The 13,985-nt window shown below is 34.7% G+C and overlaps 1 protein-coding gene across 1 annotated transcript in view; it reads left to right on the plus strand.

Annotated features, from left to right (window-relative positions):
* Positions 1-1,753: 1,753 nt before the first annotated feature.
* LOC142238790 (nose resistant to fluoxetine protein 6-like) overlaps positions 1,754-13,985 on the plus strand; it is a 39,108-nt gene continuing 26,876 nt past the window's right edge. The window contains exons 1-3 of the mRNA XM_075310513.1: positions 1,754-1,885; positions 8,650-9,108; positions 9,299-9,445. Coding sequence (XP_075166628.1) covers positions 8,670-9,108; positions 9,299-9,445 — 586 coding nt within the window. The 5' untranslated portion in view covers positions 1,754-1,885; positions 8,650-8,669. The remainder of the gene's footprint in view (positions 1,886-8,649; positions 9,109-9,298; positions 9,446-13,985) is intronic.

Below are 13,985 nucleotides of genomic sequence, written 5' to 3' on the forward strand. Positions count from 1 at the left end.
ACAATGTACCTAATTTCAACTGAATCGGATGAAATTTGCTCCTCCAAGCGGCTCCAAAACCAAATCTGGGGATCGGTTTATATGGGGGCTATATATGATTATGGACCGATATGAACCAATTTTGGCTTGGTTGTTAAATATCATGTACTAACATCACGTACCAAATTTCAACCGGTTCGGATGAATTTTGCTTCTCCAAAAGGCTCCGAAGGTCAAATCTGGGAACCGGTTTATATGGGGGCTATGTATAATTAAGGACCGATATGGACCAATTTTTGCATGGTTCTTAGAGACCATATACCAACACCACGTACCAAGTTTCAAACGCATCGGATGAATTTTGCTCTTCCAAGAGATTCCGTAGTTCAAATCTGGGGATCCGTTTATATGGGGGCCATATATAATTATTAACCGATATGGACCAATTCTTGCATGGTTTTTAAAGACCAAATACTAACACCACGTACCAAATTTCAACCGGATCGGATAAATTTTGTTCATCCAAGAGACTCGGCAGGTCAAATCTGGGCATCGTTTTATATGGGGGCTATATATAATTATGGATCAATATGGACCAACTCTTGCATGGTTGTTAGAGACCATATACTAACAACCGGATCGGATTAAATTTGCTTTTCTAAGAGGCTCCGCAAGCCAAATCTGGGGTCGGTTTATATGGGGGCTATACGTAAAAGTGGTCCAATATGGCCCATTTCCAATACCATCCGATATACATCAATAACAACTACTTATGCCAAGTTTCAAGTCGATAGCTTGTTTCGTTCGAAAGTTAGCGTGATTTCAACAGACGGACGGAGAAGGTTAGATCGACTCAGAATTTCACCACGACCCAGAATATATATACTTTATGGGGTCTTATAGCAATATTTCGATGTGTTACAAACGGAATGACAAAGCCAATGTAGCCCCCATCCTATGGTGGATGGTATAAAAACATCGTATTCAGATATAGCCCCCTCTATATTAATATGTATCGAACGATGTTCAAGATTCAATTGCGGTAGTACACCAATTCTCTGGGATAGTTATCGTCGTCCAATTTCATTTTTTCCTGCTTGGTTAGATAATAATTTAATGAGATGAAAACATGATTATGTAAGTGTGTGCTTAATAAAGATTATTGACCAATTAGTTTTGTAAATGGAATACTGGAATACCCTAGAAATTAATTACACTAATTTACACTGAAAATGTACACTTGATGAGAGTCGACTTTTCTTCTGTATTTTGATCTGCTGAATTCGAAAAAAAATGTTTAAAAATTTTTTATGGAACAGTTTTTGAGATATCCCGTTATTTTTAGTTTTTCGCTCTTTTTTCACTAAACAAATTATATCTCGAGTTAGAAATGTCCGATTATATCGTTTTTCATACTTAAATTAAAGGTATTAAGATAATAATCGTTTACAATTGGATCTGTGATAAGTTAAGTGGTTAAAAAAATATCTATGAAAAGACCAAAAACAAAAAATATTTCTCTCCATGGTCATATAGACTCGAGATATAATTTGTTTAGTGAAAAAAGAGCGAAAAACTAAAAATAACGGGATATCTCAAAAACTGTTCCATAAAAAACTTTGTTAAATTTTTTTTCGAATTCAGAAGATCAAAATACATAAGAAAAGTTGACTCTCATCAAGTGTACATGATTTTTTTTTTGTAAACTAGTGTTATTTAATTATTAATATATTATTATGCAGTGCCCTTAGAAAGAACAGATGCAATTGTGATAGTTTATTTTGTCAGTTCGATTTTAAATGTTTACCTAGACACAATGGGAAGCGCATTCGTCTTTAAAAAATTGAATATCAAGCTTTTCTATTATTAGTGTTATTCAACTATTGTAACACAGAGAACGTTGATGGTAAGTAAATGCCTCTAAAAAGGGAAAGAAGGAGCTAAAGTCACCACGTGGTTAGGGTTCTGGACCCTCAGAATCACCTTTTGGGTCGATTTAGCCCTTTGTAGTCGTCCGTCCGTCTGTCGATCTATTTATTGTTTCCAAGATCTAAAAAATCTTACTATTTTCACACAGAAAGAAATATTGTGGTGTCGCCAAAGATGTCATTTCCTTAAAATACGAATGCGAATTTTGCTTAGTAAAATTTTTCTCTGATAAAGTTTTTCCTTATCATTTTTATGTTAGCCTGATATCAATGCAGGCTGGTTCAATGTCCAAATCATTTAAACTAGAAATTATTACAATATTTATTCGAGCTTATTGGACAGGAAGATTAAGGGAATTGGCATCATTAAGTTACTGAAAAGAAAATGCCAGATACCCATCTCGCAAGCCTGACTATACATATATGTTTCAGTGTTGGCCACTACACATTTCCATAGTCTTTAGCGAGATCTGGCCGGGTGAGATGATTCAATTTGGTTCTTTTATGTTAATTTCTTATGAAATTTACATACGAGAATTATTCTTCCCAAATTTAACCATTTTTCACCCGCACTGTGCATCATCTTTTCGTATAACTTTACAATAGTGTAGTAACAAATCGAAATCTAAAAATAAGATTGAGGGATTGTAAAGTTATGCGAAAAGATGATGCACAGTGCGGGTGAAAAATGGTTAAATTTAGGAAGAACCCTTTCAATGAAATCGTTTTGTCCTGAGAATTAAGTGACTCTACTTAAAAGTGGGTATATTTACCTGAAAGAAAATGACTTTAATAACTCAGAAAAATTCTTCAAAATTAATTAAATCGTCTTTAAATTTATTGACCGTTTAAAAATAGGAGGTGTTTTTCAATACCTTATTTTAAAGCGGGTTTTATACCCACCACCATAAAATGGTGACGGGGGTGTAATAAGTTTGTCATTCCGTTTGTAACACATCGAAATATCGATTTCCGACTATATAAAGTATATATATTCTTGATCAGGGAGAAATTCTAAGACGATATAGCCATGTCCGTCTGTCTGTCTGTCTGGCTGGCTGTCTGTTGTAATCACGCTACAGTCTTCAATAATAAAGCAATCGTGCTGAAATTTCGCACAAACTCGTCTTTTGTCTGCAGCCAGGTCAAGTTCGAAGATGGGCTATATCGGTTCAAGTTTTGATATAGTCCCCATATAAACCGATCTCCCGATTTGGGGTCTTGGGCTTATAAAAACCTTAAGTATTTTAGGACCACAAAGAGATGTGCCAAAAATGGTGAGTATCGGTCCATGTTTTGGTATAGCCCCCATATAGACCGATCTTCCGATTATATTTCTAGAGCTTCTAGAATCGGTAGTTTCTATCCAATCAGCCTGAAATTTGAAATCTAGAGGTATTTTAGCACCATAAACAGGTGTGCCAAAAATGGTGACTATCGGTTGATGTTTAGGTATAGCCCTCCATATAGACCGATTTCCCGATTTTACTTCTTGGGCTTCTAGAATCCGTAGTTATTATCCAATTTGGTTGAAATTTGAAATCTAGGGGTATTTTAGGACCATAAAGAGGTGTGCTAAAAATTGTGAGTATCGGTCCAGGTTTTGGTATATCCCCCATATAGACCGATCTCCCGATATGGGGTCTTGGGCTTATAGAATCCGTAGTTTTTATCCAATTTGCCTGAAATTGGAAATCTAGAGGTATTTTAGAACAATAAAGAGGTGTGCCGAAAATGGTGAGTATCGATCCATGTTTTGGTATAGCCCCCATATAGACCGATCTCCAGTTTTTACTTCTTGGGCGTCTAAAATCTGTAGTTTTTATGCAATTTGCCTGAAATTAGAAATCTAGAGGTATTTTAAACCCCTAAAGAGGTGTGCTGAAAATGATGAGTATCGGACCATGTTTTTATATAGCCTCCATATAGACCGATCTCCAGATTTTATTCTTGGGCTTATAGAAACCGTAGTTTTTATCCAACTTGCCTCAAATTGGAAATCTAGAGGTATTTTAGGTCCATAAAAAGGTATGCCGAAAATGGTGAGTATAGGTACATGTTTTGATATAGCCATCAGATAGACCGATCTCCCGATATTACTTTTTGGGCTTCTAGAAACCGTAATTGTTGTCCACTTTGCCTGAAATCGAAAATCTGGAGGTTTTTAGGAATATATGTTAAATAGGTGTGCAAGAAATGATTTTATTTTTTAGGCTTCTAGAATCCATAGTTTTTATCTATTTTGCCTGAAATGAGAAATCTAGAGGTATTTTAGGACCTTAAATATGAGAGCCGAAAATGGCGTGCATTGGTCCATGTTTTGGTTTATCACCCAAATTGACCGATCTCCCGATTTTACTTCTTGGGCTTTTAGAAACCATAGTTTTTATCAAATTTACATGAAATTTTAAATCTAGAATTATTTTAGGAACACAACACTGCAAAAAATATTGTCGTGGGGTCAAAGATTTCATGTCTTTAAAGTACGAATACAAATTTTACTTAGCATAGAAGACGCATTTCTCTAAAATAAAGTTATTTTCCTTGTCCAAAAGTCGATAAACTTTTCAATGAAGTCGTATTGTCCTTATAATTAAGTGATTTGACTTAAAAATGGGTATCTTAACATGAAAGAAAAAATTTATAGGCTTGACTTTAATAATTCAGAAAAATTCTTTAAATTTAATGAAATTGTCTTTAAATTTGTTGTCTTTTTGCATCTTGACTACAAAGCAAAAAATCGTTCAAATATAGGACATGTTTTTCAAAACTTTATTTTAAAGAAGTTTTTTACTTCAAACATAGCATAATTTCTACTGGAAGTCGAGCCCTAATTTGGAAAATAAAGTTGCCGTTAACTCGTTTTTAAAGGACTTTGATAGCATATGAAGAAAAAAAGCTGAGAAAGCGAAAAATTAAAATTTGCTTCCTAGAAGCAAGTACACAAAACCTAAATTTAAAAGAGAATTGTGTCTTAAAAGTATCCTTACTTGTATTCTCCGCTTCTTTGGCTCGGAATCAATACCAAATTTTTTAAAGTAAAGACAAAATCTTTGGAACCAAGTATGCTTTTTTTCAGTGAAAGAGGTGTGCCGAAAATGGTGAATATCGGTCCATGTGCATTGATAATGAAAATTGCTTGAAACCGAATTATAGCTTTTACTTCTGGTAATCATTTAAATAATGGGGGTAAAAATCTGCAGATGTTAGATTTCAAATCAAGGCGTTTTTTCATTGTTTTCTTGTACACTTGCACACGATGATTATGATTCCTCTAAAACTCAAATAAATATGGTTCTTATAAATCCAGAATCTGTACACTTCGGGAAGTGTACTGGTTGAACTGATCTGCTTGTCATCAAGTCCCCCTGAAATTTTCACAGGAAACTATAATATTTGATTCATGGTGGTGGGTATTTAAGATTCGGCCCGGCCGAACTTACTGCTTTATTTACTTGTTTTACTTGAAACGGAGAATAATTTCTATTTGAAGTCGGGTCTGAATTTGGAAATTTAAGTTGTCGTTAACAAATTTTTAAAGGACTTCAATAGCAGATGAAGAACAAAGCAGAAAAAAACGAATAAATTAAGTACATGCCGAAAATGAGATTCATTGCTGAAGCTTCGCGCGATTAACTTTCTTGACAGAGCACCTTTAGCAAATAAGTTTTTTAAGGACTTATGCAAAAATATTTTGCCAAAATTATTGTACCATGAAAACTGATACCGGTTCAAAACTATATACACAAAAGGTACTAAATCATTCGCAGAGGTACTAAATAATTCGCAGAGGTACTACTGTACTGTCCAGCGTGAAAAAGTATTGAAAAACAAGTAAGTAAAGTCTAAAGTCGGGCGGGGCCGACTATTTATATTATACCCGTCACCATTATGTATACCAAAATTTGTGTTACCATCTCAACTCCTTGAAATTTGTTGGGAGTTATTATCAAGGTTTATATTCCCATATACAAATATTTATATCTGAAACGATTTGGAGACTATTTTTTGTACTTATACAAAATCGCTAACACCCTGGTATGAAACACAATGTTAGTAAAGACAAGTAAGGAAAGTCTAAAGTCGGGCGGGGCCGACTATATTATACCCTGCACCACTTTGTAGATCTAAATTTTCGATACCATATCACATCCGTCAAATGTGTTGGGGGCTATATATAAAGGTTTGTCCCAAATACATAGATTTAAATATCACTAGATCTGGACAGAATTTGATAGACTTCTACAAAATCTATAGACTCAAAATTTAAGTCGGCTAATGCACTAGGGTGGAACACATTGTTAGTAAAAAAATATGGGAAACATTTAAATCTGAAGCAATTTTAAGGAAACTTCACAAAAGTTTATTTATGATTTATCGCTCGATATATATGTATTAGAAGTTTAGGAAAATTAGAGTCATTTTTACAACTTTTCGACTAAGCAGTGGCGATTTTACACGGAAAATGTTGGTATTTTGACCATTTTTGTCGAAATCAAAAAACATATATATAGGAGCTATATCTAAATCTGAACCGATTTCAACCAAATTTGGCACTCATAGCTACAATACTAATTCTATTCCCTGTGAAAAATTTCAACTAAATCGGAGTTAAAAATTGGCCTCTGTGGTCATATGAGTGTAAATCGGGCGAAAGCTATATATGGGAGATATATCGAACTCTGAACCGATTTCAACCAAATTTGGCACGCATAGCTACAATGCTAATTCTATTCCCTGTGCAAAATTTCAACTAAATCGGAGTTAAAAATTGGCCTCTGTGGTCATATGAGTGTAAATCGGGCGAAAGCTATATATGGGAGATATATCCAACTCTGTACCGATTTCAACCAAATTTGGCACGCATAGCTACAATACTAATTCTACTCCCTGTGCAAAATTTCAACTAAATCGGAGCAAACAATTGGCCTCTGTGGTCATATGAGTGTAAATCGGGCGAAAGCTATATATGGGAGATATATCTAAATCTGAACCGATTTCAACCAAATTTGGCACGTATAGCTACAATGCTAATTCTACTCCCTGTGCAAAATTTCAACTAAATCGGAGTTAAAAATTGGCCTCTGTGGTCATATGAGTGTAAATCGGGCGAAAGCTATATATGGGAGCTATATCTAAATCTGAACCGATTTGGCTGATATTTTGCAAGTTTTTCGAGACTCATAAAATATTCTGATGTACGGAATTTGAGGAAGATCGGTTGATATACACGCCAATTATGACCAGATCGGTGAAAAATATATATGGCAGCTATATCTAAATCTGAACCGATAGGGATCGTCATTGAGCCGAAACAGGACCCTATACCAAATTTTCGGACAATCGGACTAAAACTGCGAGCTGTACTTTGCACACAAAAATACACCAACAGACAGACGGACAGACCGACAGACAGACGGACATCGCTAAATCGACTCAGAATTTAATTCTATGCCGATCCCCATACTAAAAGGTTGGTCTATGATTACTCCTTCTTGGTGTTACATACAAATGCACAAACTTATTATACCCTGTACCACAGTAGTGGTGAAGGGTATAAATATGGGAAATATAAAGCTAGAGCAATTTTGATGTAATTGTACAAAATAGCATTTATGATTTATCGGGCGATACATATGTATTCGAGATATAGGACAATTTGAGTAATATTTAGAATTTTTGCTACTCAATTGTGGGTTGTATTATATTATTCGGGCGATATTTCCACAAGTTGGAGCTTTATTTAAAATGCGACCATTCTGTGGAAAGTTTGGCATTACAGTGTATAGGATATAACTACGATATGGGGAAATCATCACAGAATTTTGTGTAAAATGTGGGTATTTTGGCCATACATTTCGATGATTTTGTGCACATATTGTTAGCACTGTAAAATATTAGACTAAGCCAAGTTTGAGTAAGAACGGTTGATAAATAATGATTTTATGACCTAATTTGGCAAAATCGAGCGATACATATATACTAGAGAGCTATATCGAAATCTGAACCGATTTCGATAAAATTTTGCAGACTTAATTTCGATGATTTTGTGCACATATTGTTAGCACTGTAAAATATTAGACTAAGCCAAGTTTGAGTAAGAACGGTTGATAAATAATGATTTTATGACCTAATTTGGCAAAATCGAGCGATACATATATATATATAAGAGCTATATCGAAATCAGAACCGATTTCGATAAAATTTTGCAGACTTAAAGGGTGATGCAAAAGATTACTTTGTGCCACATTTGACGACGATCGGTTAGTAAAAAAGTGCAACGTAACCCCATTTGTCGAAATCGGGCGATACATATACAGCTGCGGGAGCTATATCTAAATTTGATCCGATTTCTTCCAAATTCAATAGCGTTCGTCCTTGTGCCCAAAAAAATGTCTGTACCAAATTTCATCAAAATCGGTTAAAAATTGCGACCGGAATCCTGTGAACAACAAATACATGGACAGACGGACGGACGGACACCAAACGCTAGATCGACTTAGGAGGTGATTCTGAGTCGATCGGTATATATTTTATGGGTTCTAAAATCAATATTTCTGTTAGGCACATTTTTTGGCAGATCAAACTTATTATAGCCTGACCACTATGTGGTTTAGGGTATAAATAGTCAATTAAAATTTAATTCAATAAATTTCGTGATTAAAAAAATATATAATTAAAATATAGCTTATTGTAGAATTATAGATATGATTGTAACCATTACTCTATTGATTATTTTCAGTTTCCCAATACCACCACAACATGCCCCTTTTATATGAAATGGACGACTATAAAGCATGCATGCAACAACCATCTAATACATATTGTCTGATTTATATGGAAATTCGATCAGATAATGATTCGACTTTATTGCATGAAATCAAGAAACACTACAATGCTTCTGTCTTCCATTTCCGCTATGATCAATTATATCGCGGTATGTGTACATCTAATATTAAAAGAAATCTCAAAAGTATTGCCACACATCAACAAGCTTCCGATTATCGCGCTACGCTATTAGAAACGGATAATATGCAATGGAATCGAAAGCTTTTTAAAATTTCCCAAAATCAAAAGTCGATTTCTCAATATCATCACCTTATACATACCCATTTAGATTCGGAAATGCAAAACAAATTCAATGTAAGTGTGAAGACTTTTGTTAGATACTGTGAAAACCCAGAGGAGCCCATAGAGAAAGGTAAGACGCGATAAAATAACAGGGTTAATGTCATGTCTACAATACACATGATGAGTGAGCCTACTTTAAGCTATTCTAAATGTCTAATCAATCCGAACACACCACTCAGTTCACACTAAGTTCAAAGCAGTAACAAATTATAACAAAAGTTTTCTCTATATTTTGGTTTCTGTTCCCATAATTCCAACAGGTTTTGGATACTCGTTTACTCTATATTTGTTGATAACCATTGTTGGTTTGAATTTATTTTCAACAATTTATGATTTTCACGCGAAATCACGTAATACCGAGAATGCCAAAAATCACAATTATTACGATAAGGACCACAAAACTAATGGTAAGTTGTTTATAATTTCTACTAAATATTTTTTTAAATCTATATATACAAAATTCAATCTATGTTTGTTTATTTGTTTGTTTGTTTATTTGTATGTTCCGAGTTGGTTCCAAAACGGCTGAACCGATTTACTTGAAACTTTCAGAGATCGTAGGGGGCGTTCATGTGGTGAAAATAGGGTACCTCATTTTTTGACACCTGGTCGCGGAGGGGGACCTCCCCTTTGTCGGTCTTTTTGAAAATTGGACCAAAGTTGACCGATTTGCTTGAAATTTTCATTGAAGGTTGGGGTTGGCATCTAGACAAAGATCCGCTACTTTATATTTCGATATTTGGTGGGGGAGGGGGACCTCCCCTTTGTTCGACTTTTTTTAAAGTACAGTGAAAAAACTAAAATTCTCTAAATTATCTGAGAGTTACAGAGAACATGCGGTGAGGTTATGGAATTAATATGGTGTACCTGATGATTTCATATGTGGACGGGGAGGGGGACCTCCCCTTGCCCTATTTTTTGAAACTTGGAATAAAATTATGCGATTTGCTTGAAATTTTCATTGAATGTTGGGGTTGGCATCTAGGCAAAAATCCGCTACATTATTTTTCGATATTTGGTCGGGGAGGAGGACCACCTATTTGCCCGACTTTTTTTTTAAAGTACAGTGAAAACAAAACTAAACTCCCCCGACTGGAATTTTACGGAAAAAATGGGTGAGGTTATGAAATTTATATCAGGTTCCTGATTTTTTAATATTTGGTCGGGGAAAAATAAAAGGGCATAGGGAGACATCCGCTTCTCTTAAGTATGTTACATACAGAGAAACTATTAAACTTTACCAAATTTACAGAGGACTGGGGAGAGGTTACGATAATAATAATAATAGTTGATACCTGATTTTGTGATATTTGAACGGCCTCTCCCCTTTAGGCTTTTAATTTGCTTGACATTTTCTGGGACGTTTACAAAAGATACGCTACATCACTTTTCGATATTTGGTCGGGGAGGAGGTCCTCCTCCAAAACTGCAAAAAAAAACAAAAATTCTTAAGTTTTCTTGAAATTTACAAAAGCAGTGAGGGAAGGTTATGAACGAAGAGGCAACCTTCCTTGCCCCACACTTGAAGGAAAGTTTCAAGAATATTCAGGGAAGGTTAGGGGTGCTATTCACTACGGTGTTTGTCGATATTGTATCGGGGAAAGTGACGTCCCTTTAAAACAATAGAGCAAAATTTAAACATCTCCGATCTACTTGAAATTTACAGGGAACCTGGAAGGAGGTGATTAAATTTATACATGATTTTTAAATTAGTATATGATTTTTCGATATCTGGTTGGGGAAAGGGAAAATTGGAATAAACTTTGTCGATTTACTTCGATAGAATTTATAGGGAGTAGTTGCGAAATTAATATAGGGTACGTGATAGTCCGATATCAGGTCAGAGTGGAGCGAAGGTGGGGAGAGAGTTCCCTTTTGTCGGTTTTTTCTCTTAAATTAAAAGTGGAGGGTTGTCCGTAAATGGGAACTCGGTACATAATTTTATGATTTTTGCACAGGCTTCTGCCAGACTTCTTTTTAGTAAAGACCTTAAATTTACATGAAATTGGCAGCCAACGTAGAGGGTGCATTATTTTCCAACATTTTAGCAAATGTTAATGTGGTAAAATTTTTTACTACTTTTGCATTTTCCGATTTATTGGATGGGAAACAGTAAATCTTTGTATGTTATTATAATATAGTGCTTAATTTTCAGATATGTTGAGGAGAAGGATACCTTTCCTTGACAAACCACTTAAAAATGACAAACCACTAAAAAATATAGAAGATTGTCCAACTACTTGAATACAGAACATTATTAAAAAAATTTGGAGGAAAGAACCGTTTTTAAGAACCGTTTTACATATGCAAGTAGTCCGATTTTTCGAAAAAGCAAGTAGTCCGATTTGTTTGAAAGAATTCAAATCTTTTCGAATTTGTTTTCAGCACGAAGGATGTGAATGACTAAGTTCACGCAAAATGTTCCTACAAATACGCTTCGGAAGGCGCAGCGAAGCGGGCCGGGTTACGCTAGTATATTATAAAAACCAGGTCAATTTCCCATAAGATTCTACTTATAGAGACTACACCAGATTGTTCTTTGAAATTTAGAGGGATATTAAACATATCGCGTAAGCGTGCAAGAAAATGATGAAGTTACGCCTCGAATTGAAGTCTATATTCTATAAATTTTACCATCAGCACGAGAATTAAAATCTAGAAAATTTACTTTCAGTTTCGAGCAATTTGGATGACCAATGCGTCTTCTCTTTCCTCAACAAGTGAAACCGGGTGATCGGTTTATTAAGAGCCTTTAACAAAAATGGGCCGATAAGAACTGAATTTTTGGACCTACAATAGCTCTAGATTGCAAATTTTAGGCAAACCGTATAAAAGCTTCGATTTCTAAAAGCTCAAAAGTCAACTCGGGAGACCGGTCTATATGGGGGCTATACCACAACATTGACCGTTACACACGATATTCGGTGTACATATTTTCGAATCTAAAATACCTCCACATATCCATTTTCAGGGAAATCTGATAAAAATTGGGTTGTATAGACGCTCACGAAGTCAAATCGGGAGATCGGTCTATATGTGGACTATACCAAAAAATGGACCGATACACACCATTTTCGAAACAGATATTTATGGTCCTAAAATACATGTAGATTATCAATTTCCAGAAAAAACTACGGTTTCTAGAAACCCAAGGTCCCAAAACGTTAAAATGGATGCTATATCAAAAAAAGATGGACCTGCCTTCAAACAAAAAACGAATCTGTGCCAAACTTCAGGACGACATCGCCATTAATGAAAATTATAGCGTGATTGCAACAGACAGACAAACGGATATGGTTACTCGTCTTTAAATTTCTCACTGATCAAGAAAGACGGGATGTGTTACAAACGGATCGACAAACTTATTACACCCCCATTACCATTCTATGGTGGTGGGTATAATAGGTTCGAGCTGGTAATAACACAGCAAAAAATGCGTCGCCAAAAAAAGTAGTGAAAATGTTATTTTTGGAGCCGAAAGTGGTGCCAAATTGACGCAGAAGCGATGAATATAACATGGACTTGTCATAGGACGGATGTACACCATTTCAACAGCCGCTGCTCTGAATTTGCATCACTTCTTAAGATGTGAGGGGAATTCAGTGTTTTGGATGTGAATTAGGAAATTTTGTGGTATGTGATATTTAACTAATAAATATTTTGTAATTTTTTTTTTATGATTTTTAATGCATTACGAGGGCAGTTCGGAAACTTCTTAGCCTACCTCAAAAAGCGCTGTATAAAAAACAGAAAAAAGTTAAAAAGTTAATTGTTTTGGAAACTTCCATCTCTGTTATGAACACATGTTAAATTTTGTTTCGAACTGGCAACTCCTTCATATAGAAACAAAAAAGACGCATCCGCAATTTTTTTACAATGGAAAAATTAGACATGCGTGTTGTCATTAAATATTTACATAAAAAAGGTTTATCGGAACAAGAAATTCATAATGATATGGTGAATGTGTTAGGTGAAAATGCTCCTTCAAATGCAACAGTAAAAAATTCGGTTGCTAAATTTAAACGTGGTCGTACAAGCATTGAAGATGAACCACTCAGTGGACGTCCAAGAACAACAGAAATTGTAGCCAAAGTTCATGATATGGTATTAAATGATCGACGAATAAAAGTGCGTGAAATTGCTAATATCATGGGCATCTCAAATGATCGAGTCCATTTAATTTTGCGTGAAGAACTACAGATGAATAAGCTTTCAGCAAGATGGGTGCCACATTTGTTAACAGTCGATCAAAAACGCATAAGAATGAACAATTCTCAAATTTGCTTGGATCGTTTTAAGCGAAATAAAATGGATTTTAAGCCTACCCAATAAACACAAGATGAGCGTTTTTCAAATGCAACAACTTTTCAGTTTGAGGGTAAATATAATTTTCAACATAAATTCAACTTGACTTGAAATAGCTCATCTTCAATACATCTTCAAATTGTTTGCGAATTACTTCCAATTTGCCAAAATGTTGACGAAATCTTTGAAAAGGTGTTGAAGATAATATGAGAAACTTTGACAAAACACTACCCTAAAATGCAACGAAAAAACCATGTGGTTTTCAATACTTATTTGTGCAACGAAGTTCGTGGTCAATTGCAAGAAATAAAAAAAAAATGGAAAATTTTAGACAAATAACCAAATAGTTTATAAAAATACGTAAGTGAAAATAATAAATGAAATAAAACTTTAAGGAAGTCACTAAATGTATATCTCTTTGCAGAAAACTAAAATTATGGATTCTACGTTCTTGAAAACATTAAAACGCTGACCGATGAAAAAATGGTGGACAATTAACTGGAACTGCTTCAAATAGTTTATAATACTTGGTACGTCAATATGAAAAATTAAATCAACACTTTAGAGAAGTCACTAAATTTAAATCTCTTTGCAGAAAACTAAAATCTTTGGATGCAACATTCTTACAAACATTAAGAAGCT

Source organism: Haematobia irritans, chromosome 5 (assembly GCF_050003625.1).
Source record: "Haematobia irritans isolate KBUSLIRL chromosome 5, ASM5000362v1, whole genome shotgun sequence".
NCBI classification, from domain to species: domain Eukaryota; kingdom Metazoa; phylum Arthropoda; class Insecta; order Diptera; family Muscidae; genus Haematobia; species Haematobia irritans.